This window comes from Syngnathus typhle, linkage group LG21 (genome assembly GCF_033458585.1).
Source record: "Syngnathus typhle isolate RoL2023-S1 ecotype Sweden linkage group LG21, RoL_Styp_1.0, whole genome shotgun sequence".
NCBI lineage: Eukaryota > Metazoa > Chordata > Actinopteri > Syngnathiformes > Syngnathidae > Syngnathus > Syngnathus typhle.
Window position 1 is genome coordinate 5874930 of NC_083758.1, and position 17930 is coordinate 5892859.

Here is a 17930-nt window from a genome sequence, read left to right on the forward strand (position 1 = left end):
GCACGTCACTTGCAACTGCAAGGCAAATCTCAACATCACTAAACTTTACTGGGATCGAATTGGTCAAAAAAAATTGTTCAGTTGTCCTATAAAAAAAGAAAAAGTTATTTTATTAAAAATCAGGGCCTGCTTTGCAAACACCCAGAGACGTGGAAAGGAGCACAAGGTCGTCTACTCACTCTAACACCCCCAAAAATAAATTACCTGATTAAAATATATCCAAAATAATTTGCTTACGCTCTGCTTCACTGCGCATGCGTATTGGTCAAAGCGCTGGTTAGTCACTGCGCATGCGTCGTGTAAGTGCTGCCATGGCCCCCTTCAGGCAGAAGTTATTGCACTGCTGCTTTGTTATTGTTTTTTCACAACCTTTTTCTCAAGCTGCTCGAGTTTTTTAAGCTATCGGCTCACATTCGATCGCGATTCGTGACATTTATCTATTCATTTTTTAAAACTGTCACACATTAATCCGTTTTTGGGATATAAAATAGTCATCGAGAGGTAGGCTAACGCTCAGTTAGCAGTGTAATAAACAAACTACATTAGCTTGTTGCTGGAATGCTTTTGCTTAATAAAGTAGTCATAATGGAGGTGGAAATTGTCTTTATCACATACTTGACAGGTTCAAATATGTACTATTGTCTAGTCCACTGATGGAAAGAGACTGTTGATTTCAGGTAAGCTATCATGTTTAGCATTGTATATTATGTTGTAGCCTTGCTATGTTTTTTCAAGTAAGAGTGAATTGATCATTTTGTAGGATGAATGACATGAACCTGAGTCCAGTGGGCATGGACCAGTTGAGTGTGCCTTCAGTGAGTGCCAGCCACTTGGGTCTGGCCACCTCACCGCCCCATAACTCCATCCCCACCCCAGGTAGGATAACAACTCCAATTTGTGATTGTTTTTTCAATTCCATATTATGTTGTAGGCATGCCAGTGGCCATCCCCAGCCTGGGTCCTTCTTTAGGCTCCCTTCCCTCTGCACTGTCCCTCATGCTGCCAATGGGACCTCTGGGCGATCGAGGAGTCATGTGTGGTCTCCCGGATAGGAATTATTCCCTGCCACCTCCTCCTTACCCCCATTTGGAAAGCAGCTACTTCCGACATATATTACCAGGTATTCCCAAACACAAAAATTAATTCATGTACTGTGTATAATAATGTTTTTGGTTTTCTAGGCATTTTGTCCTATTTGGCTGACCGTCCACCACCTCAGTACATCCATCCAAGCAGCCTTAACATGGACGGGACCCTGTCTGTTGCCAGCAACAACCCGTCGGGTCTCGACCCGTACAGCGGAGCGGGCGGCCCATTGGAGCAGGGCCTGGTGCCCATGGACTCGAGACAAGTCAGCGGCCAAGGGGACCTCCACCAGACTGGCAGCCACGATTTGGACTCCACAGGGTTAACGATGGAGTCTCGCGACAGCAGCCCCATGACCCCGGACAGGATGGGAGAGGAGCTGGCCTCCATGGACGGAGTCGGGGTGGTTCCGGTGTCTGATGGCGGGAGCCAACCCTTGACCGGGGTGGACTCTTCCGGTGGGGTGATGCCCCTGCATGGACCGCCTGTACTGGAACTCCCTGTGGTGATGGAGTCAGATCACATGGGGGGCCGCGTGGGCAATGCTGGAGGAGGAGCAGCAGGAGGACTCGGGGACCAGCTCCACCCCAATGGAGAACTGAATTCCAGCGTCGTTAGTGTGGTGCTCACAAGCTCCATGGCCGGCCAGGGCCAGCTGGGGCCCGTGTCCCTCCACGGGCACTCCGGGATGGGCCTGGACTCTGTGAACGTCTCCCCCATCACCGCGGAGGTATCGCTGGGTCCGGAAAACAACCTGGTGCTGGTCAACTCCAGTCTTCAACTGGATCATTCAAGTCCCAACAAGGAGAACTTGGTTGCTGCTTACACTATTTGTAAGTTGATAAGGAATGGATTTAAAAAGCGATAAAAGAATAATTCCAATATGCTTCCGTCACGCAGGGTGCACTCTGTGCGAGCGCTCGTATACCTCAGACTGCCCGGAGCACGGCCCGGTCACCTTCATCCCAGACACGCCCATCCAAAGCCGGGCTCGCCTCTCCATCCCGCGTCCGCTTTGCTTGCGAATCTCCGTGGCTGACGAGCCGCTCGGTAAGAAAAGCGAACGGACCCCATTAGGGTTTGGTTCTGATCTTGTTTTTGCTGTTTGACGTCAGGTGTTTTTGCACGCGACATCATCCCGGCGAGGACCTGCTTCGGCCCGATGATAGGTCAGCACTGTAGCAACGTGGATCTCTCCGATTGGCCCGAAAAGGACACGCCTCAGATTTGGAAGGTTGGTCAGCATTATTTATTCTAGCCCGGGGTCTACTTGACTGGGATCTTCGAGAATAAACGCTCGATTGTGATAGATGTACCACAACAACGTGCTGGAGTTCTACATCGTGACGGCAGATGAGAACGAATGCAACTGGATGATGTTTGTGCACAAGGCAAGGTATGAACATGTGAACTCAAAATGTCCCTCGAAAGATTTATTCTTTTTCACTAATATTTTCCATTTCATTTGGATCAGGAGCCGCGAAGAGCAGAACCTGGTGGCCTACTCTGCTAACGGGAAGCTCTTCTTCTGCACCACCATGGAGATCCACCCCGACGAGGAGCTGCGCTTCTACTACAGCCGGGACTACTGCAGACTCATGGGTCAGATCCAGAGAAAGCTACTCACATATCTTTTTCCTTTACTTACCCTTCGGCTGACGATATCGTACGTTGATCTTTCAGGTGTTCCTCCTTTACCCGAGGCTCATCTCTGTCAGTGCGGCAAAGACTGCTCCTCTTTTTCCGACCTCAAGCCTCACATGAGCAATCCTGACCACAACGGGCCTCCTCACAGCCACAGCCCGCCACAGCAGGAACTCCCGCTTCAGCAAGAGCAGCAACAAGCCCCTCCGCAACAGGACGAGAAGCTCGCCAATGGCACGTCGAGCTCTTCGTCCTCACCGTGGCCTCAAACGGCAGGACAGACCAACGGGGACAACCCCAACGCCAGTCATAATCCGAGCAGCGGGACCTCCGGAACAAACTCCAAAGGTCCCAGGCACCCGCGGGAGAAAAAATTCAAGTGCAGCATGTGCTCGCGGGCGTTCATCACATCCACCAAGCTCAACGTGCACTTCATGGGCCACGTCGGCATGAAACCGCACAAGTGCGAATACTGCAGCAAGGCCTTCAGCGACCCCAGTAACCTCAGGATGCACCTCAAAATACACACAGGTGGGTACAACCGAGTATGTGATCATGATTCTTTTTTCTTTTCTTAACGTCAATTTCCTTCCACCACCAACAGGTCAGAAGAACTACCGGTGCACGGTTTGCGAGAAGTCGTTCACGCAAAAGTCCCACGTGGCCTCTCACATGCTCATCCACACGGGCGCCGAGAAACTCAAGTGCGACCTGTGCGAGCGAATGTTCATCCGAAAGCACGACCTGAATCAGCACATGTTCTCTCACACCCAGTACGGCCGTCATTTCCCACAAAACCACATAATTTATCGATTCGATTCCGTCAATCACTTTGTTTATGTACTTTACAGCGAGCGGCGGATTCAGTGCCCCAAATGCAACAAGCACTTCCTGAAGCCCAACCACCTGAAGAAGCACATGAACTCCCACGAGGGCCGCCGGGACTTTGTTTGCGAGAAGTGCCACAAGGCCTTTCTCACCAAGTACCACCTCACGCGTCACCTCAAGATATGCAAGGGGCCCAAGGCGGAGCGCTCGTCCCGGAAAGAACGACACATTCACGAGGAGGAGGAGGACGACGAAGAGGAAGAGGAGGAGGAAGCCGAGGATAGCATGGGAAGAGGAGGGGAGAGACTTTTGGAGTCGGGCACGAGTGAAGACGTTGGAGGCTATAACTCTGAAAAGTCACTGTCACCCCCTCATTGACTACAGTGCATATTTGCTCATATTAATTTATACACACTGTTTACCTCTCATTTCTTCGCCAAATTATTTTTCATTCATATTGAATATCACGAAACCGAACTTGTCTAGTTTTGTTTTAGGTGCATAAAAGCTTGCTTTCTTGATCTGCCTTTGAGAGTTAGTCGAATTTATGATGTGTAACTTTTGTACAGGTTTATAAAGGCGAGTTAGTAATAGATGAGTATTTTTATCGTATTTAATAATTTATTTTCTTTTAAATTAGTCTGGCGTATTTGGAAAAGAAAAGCAATTCATCTGGAAAAAAATAATATTTTCCGGATAATTTATTTTCCTCTCCGGAAGTAGATAACTCTGCTTCCGGGTCGAGTTTAAAAGAAAAATGAGGCCATTTGCAGTTCTTAATGTCAGCGAACCGTGAATGCATTAATATGCAGTACGGTATTATGGAAATTATTTTTCGTCTCCATGAATCGTAATGCAACGTCATTTAAATAATACTTTATTTTGAACCTTTCTACGTTTGGCCATTTGTTGTTGATTATGTCACCGGGCTAACTTCAGCTCAGCTAAGTTAGCAGCTGAGTTAGCTAGCACTAGTACGCGAACATTATTTTGCTTTTCTTTTTTTTACTTTTTTTGGTCCTTTTTTGGCCTCAGTTTATAGAAGATGTTTAGCCCACCGAAGGGGGGGATAGCCAGTATGACTGAAAAGGCTCTGAGGTTCAGGAGGGCGGAACAAGCTCGTAAGGTGGTACTTGCCTGGGCTCTTCTCGACATTTCCCTGGCTAGCATGATTTACACTGAAATGTAAGTTTATTGCTCCATAGTTTTAGATAACTTTTTTTTTTCTTCAAAAACTCCCGAATGGTTTATGCAGTAATGATCCAACTTTTTAGGTCTGCGGAATTGTTAAGCCGATTGTACGACATCAATTATTGGCCTATATGGTACATAGGTGAGTCTCTTGTGCTTTTACATTTGCCACTCAAAACGAGCTTAACATGTTTTCTTCTCATGGCAGAACTGGCAATGGCCACACTTCTTAGTCTTACTGCTCTTCTTCATTTCTGGAAATATTTTAAGTACACCATGGCTCCGTCCACCATCGACGTAACCCCGCAACAGCATCTGCTCCTTGGGCTGAGAAACACGAGTAGGTCTTGAATACATCGACGCTTTTTGAGGAATACTGGCTCATGTTGTCTCTCAATCCTCTCGTAGGTATTCAGGCCTCTCCTCCGAAGAAGGAAGAAAAAAAGGAAAGCCCCGCTCCGACCGAGTCATCCCCCTTGCAGGGTCAGAGCGTTTTGAGTTTCAGCCCATCTCGCTCTGCCACCACCAGCCCCAGGTTTTCTCCAAGCTGTGTGCCGGGCTACAGCCCATCTCTGAGTAATCCCACCACTCCAAGTAGTGGTCCTTATTCACCCTCAATGAGCTTTGGGAAAGTACGTTGCTAAAATTTTGAAAATTGGACTAGCTTTATCAATGATGTTAATTTGTTGTCTTCCCTTTTTAGGTATTGAGTTACAGTCCTGGCTCCCCGGCTTACCCGAGCAGCACGGAAAACTCAGTGTTGAGGGCTCGGTACCGTTCGTCACCCACAGTGTTAAACTCACCCGGAAGTGAGGAGGATTACATGGAGGATTTGAAAAGCCTCGAACGATTCTTGCGTACAGAGGAAGAGAAGAGTCATCGTAGTCAGCTTGGTACTAATGGACATTTTTTATTTTGGGCAGGCAATTTTTAAACAATCACTTTTCTAAGTCTTCACCTCCCGCCCCCATTAGGGAGTCCAGAATCCATCTCCCCGAGTCACAGTCCGTCGTTTTGGAACTACAACCGCTCAGTGGGGGACTATGCACAGAGTCTGAGGAAGTTCTTGTACCAGCCCGCCTGCCGCTCCCTGGCGCCCTCCGCCCACAAGGATGAAGCAGACCCGGGTTCCAAACAGGCTGCCGAGGAGGTCACGCACATTTATTTGGATGCGGGAGTGACTGACGTAAAAAAAAAAAAAAAACGCCTTCTTTGAATTTCATGCAGGTGTGGGCGAGGATCACAACCAGCCGCCCCGTTGTGGACCGCATCGATGGCTGGACAGCCAAGCTTCGAAACGTAAGTCATATATGAACTCCTTTTTTTTTTTTCTTTTTTTTAAATAAGTAATATTCTGCTTTCTCCTTTTTTTTTTTTCTTTTTTTTAAATAAGTAATATTCTGCGTGTGCTTTTGCAGTGGATCAACGACACCATCTTGGTGCGCCTTGTGAAGGAAATGGACTCGATCAACACTCAGCTCAGGAGAATGGGCTGTCCTGAGCTTCAAATAGGAGGTAAATTGATTGATTGATTGATTGATTGTATATTTATTGATCCCCAGGGGTGGGGAAATTCAGGCCCCAGCAGTATTCATACCACAGAGTGGGTATACAAAAGACGCACAAATGGCATGAGCGCAACTCAATAGGCTCTCATAAGGCTGCCACACAACGGCGCCACAAAGAAAGCCAGAAAGTGCTCAAGATAAAAGCCATCAAAGCAAAACAAAGATAAAAGACAAAGGAAAAAAAGTAACTGTGGCCAACCAGCACCCCTCAATACAAGAGAACATCCCAAAACACACTAAATAGCCTCCACGGGGTCCAAAAAATAATACAAAATATCCGATCCGAAGAGATACCGAGCTGCGGTAGAAGGCACCAGCATTGCCGAATGGACAAAAAGACAGAAAGAAAAGGGAGAAAAGAAAGAAATAAAGAGGAAAAGAGAGAACACTGCTGGGAGGCAGCCACTTACGGCGCCATACCGAAAGAAAAAAAAAAAAAATCATCAAATGTTTCCGCTCAAGAGGACACATTTAATTTTTGAACACCCAATTTGTCCTCTTTCCTTCCAACAGAGGCCAGCATCAGCAGCCTCAAACAAGCCGCCGTGATGAAAGCTTCATCCATCCCTACCTTGAACTCCATGGTCCAGTACCTCGACATCACTCCCAATCAAGAATATCTTGTGGATCGAATCAAAGGTTCCTTGCACGTGTGTGTGGAAAACGATTGCTCTTGTCTGCGGGCTAACGTTCTCTTGTGTTTTGGAATTGTCAGAGCTGGCACACAGTGGCTGCATGAGCTCCTTTCGCTGGAATCGAGGAGGTGATCTGAAGAACCGAAAGTGGGACACGGACCTTCCCACTGATTGTGCGGTGTGTATTATCATTATTGTTACACTTTACATACTCTTTTTTTTTTTTTCCCCCCTACGAATGATGCCACCTCACCTTGGGTGTCTCCACTCTAGATCCTCACGCACATATTTTGTACATACCTGGACTCCAGACTGCCTCTTCATCCAAAATATCCCGACGGGAAGACGTTCACCTCGCAGCATTTCAGCCACTTCCCGGACAAACCTGGTAAGTGCTCACACACGCATGCAAACGCACACACGTCCACACATCTGTTTTTGTCCTCATCCACAGATGTGACCAAGGAGAACCTCTTCTGCATCCACCAGAGTTGCACAACGCCACCTCACTATCAGCTCATCTATCATGGACACGTCTTCAGTCTGCCCAAGGTGACGTAACATAATACCAAATCCAATTTTGCAAAGTTGCAGAAATTTAATTTGTTCCATGACCCAATGATTGGCATCTCAAATGAACGTTCCCCATTGAAATGAATGGAAATACCAGTAATCATTCCAAGGAAAAATATTTTATTTTATTTTTTTGCTGTCCCCCCCCCTCTCTTTGTTACAGGGCAGGAATAACTTGTTCCATACAATCCTCATGTTCCTCTATGTCATTAAAACCAAGGAGTCAGGAATGCTCGGGTGAGCCATTTTTATTTCATTGGAACATATAAAGAGGCCAAAATGACATTTTATTCAGTAAGTTGCATTTCATTCTCTCACAGGCGAGTAAACCTCGGACTCTCCAGTGTGAACATTCTGTGGATTTTTGATGACTGAAAATTGACCATTTAAATTAGAACCCCGTCCACCTTCCATCAATAGTCAACAGCAGAAAACCAGCACTCGAACACAACATATCCTTTCTCGTTTTGAGTACGAGATTGGCCTCAAATTTGTCTGTACAGTGTTTAAGGGCTCAGTCGTCGTTTGGTTGAATGTTTGACAGCTTACAGTAAGGAGCACAAATTGTATTTTCTTCATCTCCAAGGCCTTTTTTTTTTTTTATGAGGCATGCAAAATAGAAAAAGCCCAAGTTAACTGAATGTAACAGCTCTCCAAATGAACATTAGATGGTCTTGTTTTTAATATTTTTTACAAAAAAGCCATGGTCTTTTGTGAATAAAACGAATTCCACTCAACCTTTCTTTGTGACCACTAGATGTCGCTGTTGTTCACATGCATCTTTTTTGACCTTGCTGTTTGATGCATTTCATGATCTAAGGCCCCATTTCAACCCCTTACACTGAGTGCCAAGCAGGGAAGAAATGAGTACTTTTATAGTCTCTGGTGTGACCTGGACAGGGTTTGAACCCACAACCTTCCAATCGCGGACACTACCACTAGCCCACTGAGCTGGTAACGTGATTTGTTGCGAGGTCCAATCCAAACCACCTGGTCCAAAATAATGCAGTAAAAATGTAAATACTGTGGGAAATGGCATGTTTCACACGCTGATGATACATTTTACATCTCGTTTGGTTTTCAATTGTCCCAAAGACGTGATTTGTCGAAAATAGTTTTATAGCGACTCCATTATCCAGAACGCACCTTAAATTTGCGCTTTTTCTAAATGTTGTCAGGGCTACCGATTTCATCGAAACACTAACGTGTATTTTTTTAACGTATTATGAAAGGTAGTAAAACCCCAGCAGTGTAATAAGCATCGACGGCAAGCGAGCATGGGCTGTTGTAGTCCAAATACACAAAAAGAACTACAAGAACCATAATGCATTTCGCAGCTGAGCTCCTCCACTCACATCCGTTTGCCTGCATAGAAAAGGGACTTGGTGAAAACTGTAACGATGTCAGTGCAGGTTGTGGCAGCAAAAATGGCAGAGGTCGAACTCAAAGACGTCGTCAAAGAACTACCCGCCGACTCTCCGGTTACCCCGACGTCGGAAGGACTTATCGCCAGGAACTACGCGCGGGAGGCCGGTTCCTCCACCGCAACGTCCCCGAGCGCGGAGCCCTCCGTCAAAGCCGGGGAAGGCAGCCCGGGCTTGCTCGCCCCGAATCCCACCAAGATGCCTCAGGCGTCGGCTATGAAGCGGCCGGACCCACAGCAGAACGGCGGCGAGGCGTTTGTCAATCGGGACGGCACCGTGGCCGAGGCCCCGCGGATGAAAAAGGCGAGTTGTGTTTTTCCTCCCTTTTGCCTTTTTCCTCCGAGCGCACGCTGTGTAACGTGTGACCAAGCTAACAATGCTAACCGACAACCAGGCTGATTCAGCAGTGTGACTTCCAGTCATAATTAGAATATTTAATAACATTCAAACTAGTCCAGCGAGGGCTGAACTATTAAACTTCTTCACTTTTTACTGATTATTTGGTGAGCCGGCAAATTAATATCCGCTGCCATTTTCCTGTTTTTCCCAACCTTTTTACGCAGCCTAGCATAATATTTACATTATAAAGTAACAGCCCCGAATATAAATGCCTCAAATAGTGACATCTACAGAACTACTTATTAAATCACCCAATGACTTGTTTCCAACTAAGCCACTTTACAAGATATACATTTAGGACAAAGAATCATAAAGTATCTAGTAATATTGTAATACTGATCAGTAAGTATTGATGATCACATATTTTCATTCCAAAATACGAATAACAAAATGAGTGGTTTTGATTGACACCTGTCATGGACCTCTCAGAGAGCAACATCTGGATTATTTGTGAGTTTTCCCCCACGAGGGAATTATTAACCGTGTAATTTAGATGATGCAATCCACGGGGATTGTTTTGAAGCATTATTATTTCCCCGTCGCATCCGGCAGGGCAGAAGGTTGTATATTTATAGGTCGCCGTCTACACGGGAGGGCTTATGACAAACAGCGTTGGACATATATGACCACGCATGTGTTGCGGTCATCCGGTCCAGTAGAAAGTGGAAAGGGGTTGACAACCGCATTTTAATCTCCATCATGTCGCCCTCACGAGAGGATTACCACGCCAGCTCTGTGTTTTAAGCGGGGCCCAGATGTGTGCTGTTTTTATCCCTGACGTTGGTTTTATTCTAACCTGTTGTGCTTGGGGCAAATATCAGACCCGCAAGTGGTTGCGTAATAAAAGATCATTTGAGAATCCTGCGTCGGCTCATCTGACCACTATTTTTTTTTCTTTTTTTAACACGTTAAGGCAAACATCCCAGATGGTTTCCTGCAACAACCTAAAGTTAATCATTCTCCATTGCCTTTTTTTTCCCTGATAATCACCAGGTGAAAAAAAAACAAAAAAAAGCACGCCAAATTCAAGGTAGGATTCCAAATCGTCCCGCTTTGATGTCACGTTATGTCACGCACTCTAAGCTGGCGTTCCTGGTATTGCTTGCCGGCTAACAGGCTTAGTGTGACCTGTGGCTGGCCTACATGGCAAATGGAGTGGACGGAAGGATGGGTTATGTATTTGAAAAAAAAAAAAAAAAAAAGGCACCCTTCCAACCACCCTCCTTGGAGGCAAACTCGGCAAATGGACTGTTGGCCACACTTTGACACGTCTCCTTCTCACTGCACAGATGGAGTGTCCTTGTTGTAGAACCGAAGCTCCTTTCCTCTGACACGTGTTGCCCAATTGCAAGTGTCTCAAAGGAAATGGAGCGTACCCATGTTTCCAGGAACCCGTGCGTGAGTGTGAAATGTTCAACTCTCGATTTCATCACTGACAAATGAGTGTGTGTGTGTGTGTGTGCTGGGAGATGTTAAAATGCGTGGCCATGTGACCAGTGGAGTGGACATGATTTGTAGCGTGACGCTAAGTGCGACAATGGGGAAAGAACAATCTAAAAAGACATTGCTGCTTTTTTTTTTTTTTTCCATTTCAAGCCAGACAAATTCCTTTTGCTTCTCCCGCAGTCATTACACTGTGACCACCAATGAAGTAAAACCACTAAAAACTCATCGACGTGTTTCATTCCCAAGCCATTTAGTCCGCTGAAAGGCTCGATTGAGCCATTAGGATCCCCGAAAGGTAACAGGATGGCCGGCCGCGGGTAAACACACGCTCGTATTTGTTACAGCTCAATAACGCAACAGCGTGAAAGCCGTGCGGACTGTTGACTCTCCATCCAATCTTTCCACTGCTTAGTCAAACATCTTAACACTGAGTAACAGATTATCCGCGGCGGTGACTTTTGACCGCCGTTCGCATGTGAATGGCCCCTGAGGCTGACCGTCATAACAAAAATAAAAAAAAGGCCATTTTATCCCTGAAATAATATTCATGCCGTGATGTCAGATTTACGATGTCACAATCATATCAGAGCTTTATGTTTCCCTGAAGATAAATTGGTGGAATAATTAGTTTTACAGACTCTCACTCCCTATATTTTCAAATAGATCCAAAATAATTCTTTTCTGGACCCCTGAGGTATAGAGCGTGGACCCCCTAGGAGTACCCAGACCCCAGTTTGAGAACCCCTGGTAGAAATGACTAGAGGATGACTTCCTCCTGGCTGGTACTGTATTAGCGAACGCCCAGTTGGCATGAAGCTTCTGGCGATGCACGTGCGAGGCCACCGGTAGCCGTGCATCTACGCGCCCCCGTTGTTTACGAGGCGAGCGCTTGTCGCTGCACATAAATCAGCAGCAGTGAGCGAGCGAGCGAGTGATCTTACATCACAGGCGCCCTCGGGGCACCTCACGCTAGCTGCCTCCTCCTCTTTTCTACGGTTGTTGGTGAGGGTGGTCGCGTCCGACAGAAATACAGTGAACCCGAGAAGCTAGCTCGCGGCTCATGCTAGCTAAGCCTTAGAGAGAACAGGGCATGAAAATGAACTTTTTTTTTTGTGAAACAACTTCTAGAGCACTATAAAATCACTGCATAGAGTGAAGGAATAGAAAAACACAGAGGCCCCAACGTTGACCCCTGTGGAACACCACCTGACCATATGGCAGCAGCCAAGGCAAAAAGTATCCCAGACTCCTCCTCCTGATGATGCATGCCAGAACCAACTGGGCACCTATAGCGCACATTATTTTTACCGCCATCGACATCTTAAATGGCAGCACGTCTGATTTATTTCTTTTACGAGAATATTTCCAATGCAAGTTGAAACCGAGGGCGTTGTATCCCGGACTAGCTGAGATTGCGTTTGATCAGGTTTCAAGGGAGCCGATGCATAGAAGGACGTGCCCCCCCCCCCCCCACCCTCTTCGCTGTCTGCCTGCGTCTTATTTTAGTGCATTCTTCTCGTTTATTGTCGGCAACTGTCATCCGCTGCATTTCACACACCCCAAAAAAAAAAAAAAAAACGAGGCCTGCGGCGTATCCTCTGTGCCATCGCTGTTAAAAGCGTGACAGCGAAATATCGTCAAATCATCTGCCGTTTATGTAATGCCGTTGAGTAACAGATGGCAGAGCTTGAGGATCACTCTCCCGCGACACCGGACGGATCACTGTCCTTTTTCCACTCGCATTGTCGTGCAAATACGCAGCTTTGGGTTGCGTAACTGCGGCTGCAAGGCGGATGTATTTGAATTGACGCTATCTTTGCGGAAATCGCCAGTAAAAACTCAACGGCGAACCAGCTGCCCGGTCAAAGGTTATATTTCCGTAAGGCTACCCCCCCCCCCCCCCGCTTCGTTTCATGACCCGCTATGTTTGATTAGACTCAGGTTCCCCGTCTCTGTGGGCCGAGAAACCCACGGAGAACCAAACTTGTGGGAAGCAAGTCACGTTACCGCCGAGGATCTCGAAATGGGACGGGATCACCCGCAGACAACACAGCTGTGTGATGGAAGGCGCGGGAAGCCGTCATTAATTTGTTGACACGAGGCGCCTATGAAAAGTTCCCACGCTTCACGACTGTTTTTTGTTTTCTCGTTGCCGGGAAAAGCGGTCCAACCTGAAGCCTTATCTCAGTTAAGTCACTAAACGGGTAAAGTTTGCACTATTATGTCGCCTAATTTGCATTTTTCCATCCACAATGAGTTAGTTAGCGCTTAGCGACAAGCTAGCCAACCCAAATCTTTTCCTATCTACTCTGTTAAAGAGCCGCTAATGGATCGATGAGGTGCGTTCACACCGTGAGAACCGCTCATTTATTTTCTATTAATTGTCTCGGCTCCGAGCGCTAAGCCGCTGGAACGCTTGGCCCTAACGAGCGGGCCGATTAGGACACCGGCTCAGTCGTAGCGTGAAATTTGATCTTAAAGTCTAATCGCAGGGCGTTATAAAACGGATTAATACCAGATTTTCGATAAATGCTGACAAAGCTCTTGGCCCGTCGAAGGATTTTGCACTTGAGTCATGCGCTCTGGAACGACAGCTAACCATTGGTGGTAAAAAAAAAAAAAAAAAAAATCTTCCTAAGATCCCAAAATGACTCAAAAACTTTGTGTCGACGAATCCCAACAGATCCAGTTCGCAGACCAGAAGCAGGAGTTCAACAAGCGGCCCTCCAAGATCGGCCGCCGCTCTTTGTCGCGCTCCATCTCGCAATCGTCCACAGACAGCTACAGCTCAGGTAAGACCTTAGTCGGGATTCCCTCGGAGTCGCCTCGCCCCGTTCGATTCTTTCAATCTCGCTGCGTCGTTTTTTTTTTTCCCCCCAGCTGCGTCGTACACGGACAGCTCCGATGACGAGACGTCGCCTCGGGACAAACAGCAGAAGAACTCCAAGGGCAACGGCGACTTCTGCATCAAAAACATCAAGCAAGCCGACTTCGGACGCCGGGAGATCGAGATAGCCGAGCAAGGTTTGTCGTATTGTTCTTGGGAAAAAAAAAACACTCCACCGCCGTCGGTGGAAACGAAGCCTCAGCTGAACTCTGCTGCCTAAACACACACAAATATGTTTGTGGGTTTTCAGCTTAGCCATGAAGTCTTAAAGGGATTAAACAATCATCTAAATGAATTCCTTCAGGCACCGCTCTTTTTTTTTTTTTTTTCAGAGATGCCAGCCCTCATGGCTTTGAGGAAGCGAGCCCAGGGTGAGAAACCCCTCGCCGGCGCCAAAGTGGTGGGCTGCACCCACATCACCGCCCAGACTGCTGTGAGTCGAGCTTGCAATTGTTTTTTTAATTTATTTTTTTATTGTATTTATTTTTTTGGGGTCAACTGTTCCCTCCAGGTGCTGATGGAGACTTTGTCAGCTCTGGGGGCTCAGTGCAGGTGGGCGGCCTGCAACATCTACTCCACCCAAAACGAAGTGGCAGCCGCTCTGGCAGAAGGAGGTGAGACCCTTTTTTTTTTTGCCTCCTCCATTGCGTTCCCTGGCCTCTTTCTCAACACGGCAACTCTGTCCAGGTTTCAGCGTCTTTGCATGGAAGGGCGAGTCCGAGGACGATTTCTGGTGGTGCATCGACCGCTGCGTCAACGTGGAAGGCTGGCAGCCCAACATGGTAGGTTAACATGGTTAAAGAAAACCCGACCCGACACTAATCATTCACTGTTTCCAGATTTTGGACGATGGCGGCGACCTGACACACTGGATCTACAAAAAGTACCCCAACATGTTCAAAAAAATCAAGGGCATTGTGGAGGAGAGTGTCACCGGTGTGCACAGGTAACTGTCGCTTCCCGGTGCCATGTCTCCCTCTAGTGGCGAAAGTGTGCATCTGCAACTGCTCGGCGCAGTAGTTGTTTTTATCGATGGAGTCGCACTCATTTTGAAAAACTTTCAGGCTTTACCAGCTGTCCAAGGCCGGGAAGCTGTGCGTCCCCGCCATGAACGTCAACGACTCCGTGACCAAGCAGAAGTTTGACAACCTCTACTGCTGCAGGGAGTCCATCCTCGACGGGTAGGAACCCCTAAAACGGACGTGATGCACTCGCAATGAAATCAGCCAGTAATGCCGCCACCCATTTTGCAGTTTGAAGAGGACGACTGATGTCATGTTCGGAGGCAAACAAGTGGTGGTGTGTGGCTATGGCGAGGTGAGCCACCCCCCTCACCCCCCCACATTGACGATGCACGTGGTTGAATGTTTGACGTCAACACCCCTCAGGTGGGGAAAGGCTGCTGCGCCGCCCTCAAAGCCATGGGCGCCATCGTTTACGTGACAGAGATCGATCCCATCTGCGCCTTGCAGGCTTGGTAGGCCGCGACCTCGTCTTGTTGACTTTCCCGAGGCCCCTCTTGACGCTTGGCTATTTGTTTGCCCAACGGCAGCATGGACGGCTTCCGGCTGGTGAAGCTCAACGAAGTCATCAGACAAGTGGACATTGTCATCACCTGCACCGGTGCGTTGACTTCTTCTCCCTCTTCATGGAATTTCCGCAAAAGTGCTAGAGTCTAGCAGCTAGACGGTCACCTTTAACTCTATACCAAATCTATTTATGTCAAAGTAATTAACTGACAGTTTGTTAATTTCACGTTAGAGTTTAATTAACCCACGTAAGTCTCTCATGGCTGCCATTTTCCCTTGTCTGATTATTTTTTTTTTTCTTTTCCCATCAGGCAACAAGAACGTGGTGGTGCGAGAGAACTTGGACCGCATGAAGAACAGCTGCATCGTCTGCAACATGGGCCACTCCAACACCGAGATCGACGTGGTCCGTCACCAGCTCCCGTCTTTGATTTTTGAATATGACATAATAGTAATCGTCTTAAAAGCCTGTCGGCTTTCGTAGTGCAGCCGCCGAGCGATTGAATAAGGGCAGATGAGTTAGGCGCTGGTTGTCGTGGTAACCGCCGGCTTTTTGTTGCCAATCCGCAGGCTAGTCTGCGGACGCCCGAGCTGACCTGGGAGCGAGTGCGCTCGCAAGTGGACCACGTCATCTGGCCCGACGGCAAGAGGATAGTCTTGCTGGCCGAGGTGCTCGCTCACGCGCACTTTGAGAAATCCCGATTTGTTTTTATTGATTTTTTTTTTTCTTCTTCGTTTCGCAGGGTCGCTTGCTGAACCTCAGCTGTTCCACCGTGCCCACGTTTGTGCTCTCCATCACGGCCACCACCCAGGTAGCGCCGCCGCACTATTGCCAAGCCTCTTTGGGCCAAGCAGGAGGACTCATTTTTGCGTTTGCTCGGCCAGGCCTTGGCTCTGATCGAGCTCTACAACGCTCCAGACGGACGCTACAAGCAAGATGTTTACCTTCTGCCCAAGAAGATGGGTAAGGTCACGCGGTAGCGTTTGTAGCCGAAGACCGCGAGGAGAAACAGTTCACGCTGTGTGTTTAGATGAGTACGTGGCCAGCCTGCATCTGCCAACGTTCGACGCGCACCTCACCGAGCTGAGCGACGAGCAGGCCAAGTATCTGGGCTTGAACAAGAACGGACCCTTCAAGCCGAACTACTATAGGTAGCGAAATTAGCATCGCTGCTGACTTTGCAGTTTTTGTTGAATTTCACCAATTTAAAATGTTGTTGTGTTTCTCTCAAGGTATTAAAGAAGTTTGACGGCGGGGCCAAGAGGAGACGGCAGCACTCCCCAAAGCGCACAGAACCTACAAGGCTGTCAAGGTGGAAGGGGGGGGGGGCGGTTCTCAGGCCGTGCCTGAGGGGGCAAACGTTTAATTTATTCCAACTTGTTAATATCGGCAAAAAAAACAAAAACAAGGAGGGCGGCTCCTTCTCTTCTCGGCCGCCCGCTCGCTCCCCGGAAAGACTTTTTGCCCCTTTTTGTTTTTAGCTGCGCGTCGCCATCCTCCCCTCCCATCGCCATGCCTTTTTATCATTTCAACAAATGTGACAATATATATCCTATATAAGAAAAAAATGTGATTTAAAAAGGAAAAAATAGAATGAAGATGAAATTTTGTGTTTTTCCCTTCCCCTGTTATTTTTGTAATTATTCTTTTATACTTTGTTTTATTCTTATTTTATTCTAGGGGGGGGGGGGGACGATCCATTTGATTTTTTTATTTTTAAAGTATTTCTTAACACACGGTCGGTTCCGCCTCATTTACTAGTAGTCCATTTTTAAAAGGCAGATTAGATTTTTCCGGCCGTCACTCAAACTGCCTCTCGGCTTCCAGATGCTCACACGTCTTTGGCATTTTGGAGATCAACTTTATTTTGGACCATAATGTATTCAAAGTGATCATTACATATTGTATAGTTACATATTTGTATAGAAACGACAAATTTTCTACATTTCTCTCCCTCGCATTGTCTTCGATCATTTCATTGAGATAAGCAATTAAATGTTCTAATTATATGTGTAATAAATGTACATATATGAATGAATACTGTGATTATATTAACGAAGATACCAAATTATACTGAAAGTTGGCTTGGGAACTAAAAGGGTCCGAATTTGATTTTTAAAAATTCTTCTTTGGGAAGCAGCGTCCCTTTCCTGCTTTTCTTTCTGCTCAAATTCGAAATGCGTGCGTTCGTGTCCTTTGTGCTGTACTGAATCTTCTCCATCGTATGAGCTACCAAGTGTGTGGCCTTGAGAGACTGCTGACGATAATGTGTGTGTGTGTGTATATGTGCTTCATAAACAGCTGCCTCAGGATCCAAGCCTGTGCATTTGAGGGTGGGAGAATTTCTGTTTTTGTCAGCCTCAAACTGACCTTTGACCCCGAGGGTAGTTGGGCAGGGGTGACACCAGCATCGTGTATGTATAGAATATACACATTCTATAGGACAGCCTTTATAAATCTTAGGAAAATCATCTCATGTATTTATTGTTGTAAAAAAAAAAAAAAAGTGTTAAATTCCCAAACCTCTCTTGTCCATAAAGGACGCAAAGTGATGACGGTAGATGACAAGCAATAATCTGTAATCTCCAATAAAGATGTAAAGAAAAAAAACGTTTCCCCTCATCTTTGCTGCTTTACTTAAAAGTATTCGAGGGAATTTTATTGCTATTTTTGGCATGTTAAAATTCAATCAAGCGCTCCTTTCCGTAGTGATTTGCCT

General features: G+C 46.9%; 3 protein-coding genes across 4 annotated transcripts; all 3 read left to right on the forward strand.

Moving 5' to 3' along the window:
- The first annotated feature begins 289 nt into the window (after nucleotides 1-289).
- On the forward strand, nucleotides 290-4084 carry prdm4 (PR domain containing 4). The gene is made up of 11 exons (XM_061269018.1): nucleotides 290-677; nucleotides 761-876; nucleotides 932-1120; nucleotides 1182-1919; nucleotides 1987-2136; nucleotides 2202-2320; nucleotides 2397-2482; nucleotides 2561-2688; nucleotides 2770-3261; nucleotides 3335-3503; nucleotides 3582-4084. Exons 2-11 carry the CDS (start codon nucleotides 762-764, stop codon nucleotides 3934-3936), a joined length of 2541 nt encoding a protein of 846 aa, XP_061125002.1. The 5' UTR covers nucleotides 290-677; nucleotide 761; the 3' UTR covers nucleotides 3937-4084.
- A 192-nt stretch (nucleotides 4085-4276) lies between these two features.
- tmem209 (transmembrane protein 209) lies at nucleotides 4277-8262 on the forward strand. The gene is made up of 14 exons (XM_061269020.1): nucleotides 4277-4743; nucleotides 4833-4891; nucleotides 4958-5089; nucleotides 5158-5381; nucleotides 5453-5642; nucleotides 5724-5899; nucleotides 5977-6048; nucleotides 6168-6264; nucleotides 6831-6956; nucleotides 7033-7130; nucleotides 7226-7340; nucleotides 7407-7504; nucleotides 7689-7762; nucleotides 7846-8262. Exons 1-14 carry the CDS (start codon nucleotides 4604-4606, stop codon nucleotides 7898-7900), a joined length of 1656 nt encoding a protein of 551 aa, XP_061125004.1. The 5' UTR covers nucleotides 4277-4603; the 3' UTR covers nucleotides 7901-8262.
- Nucleotides 8263-8868: 606 nt separating this feature from the next.
- Nucleotides 8869-17759, forward strand: ahcyl2b (adenosylhomocysteinase like 2b). 2 transcript variants are annotated; one of them, XM_061268551.1, is made up of 17 exons: nucleotides 8870-9252; nucleotides 13478-13586; nucleotides 13675-13818; nucleotides 14014-14114; nucleotides 14193-14295; nucleotides 14369-14463; nucleotides 14521-14627; nucleotides 14746-14862; nucleotides 14935-14998; nucleotides 15070-15158; nucleotides 15234-15304; nucleotides 15522-15616; nucleotides 15781-15879; nucleotides 15954-16022; nucleotides 16096-16174; nucleotides 16242-16362; nucleotides 16444-17759. In XM_061268551.1, exons 1-17 carry the CDS (start codon nucleotides 8926-8928, stop codon nucleotides 16448-16450), a joined length of 1797 nt encoding a protein of 598 aa, XP_061124535.1. In that variant the 5' UTR covers nucleotides 8870-8925; the 3' UTR covers nucleotides 16451-17759. The 2 variants fall into 2 exon arrangements, with proteins under 2 accessions (XP_061124536.1, XP_061124535.1); XM_061268552.1 differs by lacking the exon at nucleotides 16444-17759 and having other exon boundaries at nucleotides 8869-9252; nucleotides 16242-16366.
- Nucleotides 17760-17930: the final 171 nt, after the last annotated feature.

What these genes read in the sequence shown, in the direction of transcription:
- ahcyl2b (XM_061268551.1), top strand. Translation starts at nt 8,926, where the DNA reads ATGTCAGTGCAGGTTGTGGCAGCAAAAATGGCAGAGGTCGAACTCAAA. An exon ending in CACAGACAGCTACAGCTCAG is followed by an intron (nt 13,587 to 13,674) that starts GTAAGACCTTAG and finishes TTTTCCCCCCAG; the next exon opens with CTGCGTCGTACACGGACAGC. An exon ending in CCAACACCGAGATCGACGTG is followed by an intron (nt 15,617 to 15,780) that starts GTCCGTCACCAG and finishes GCCAATCCGCAG; the next exon opens with GCTAGTCTGCGGACGCCCGA.
- prdm4 (XM_061269018.1), top strand. Translation starts at nt 762, where the DNA reads ATGAATGACATGAACCTGAGTCCAGTGGGCATGGACCAGTTGAGTGTG. An exon ending in TAACTCCATCCCCACCCCAG is followed by an intron (nt 877 to 931) that starts GTAGGATAACAA and finishes ATTATGTTGTAG; the next exon opens with GCATGCCAGTGGCCATCCCC. An exon ending in GGACTACTGCAGACTCATGG is followed by an intron (nt 2,689 to 2,769) that starts GTCAGATCCAGA and finishes TTGATCTTTCAG; the next exon opens with GTGTTCCTCCTTTACCCGAG.
- tmem209 (XM_061269020.1), top strand. Translation starts at nt 4,604, where the DNA reads ATGTTTAGCCCACCGAAGGGGGGGATAGCCAGTATGACTGAAAAGGCT. An exon ending in GGACAGCCAAGCTTCGAAAC is followed by an intron (nt 6,049 to 6,167) that starts GTAAGTCATATA and finishes GTGCTTTTGCAG; the next exon opens with TGGATCAACGACACCATCTT. An exon ending in AAGGAGTCAGGAATGCTCGG is followed by an intron (nt 7,763 to 7,845) that starts GTGAGCCATTTT and finishes ATTCTCTCACAG; the next exon opens with GCGAGTAAACCTCGGACTCT.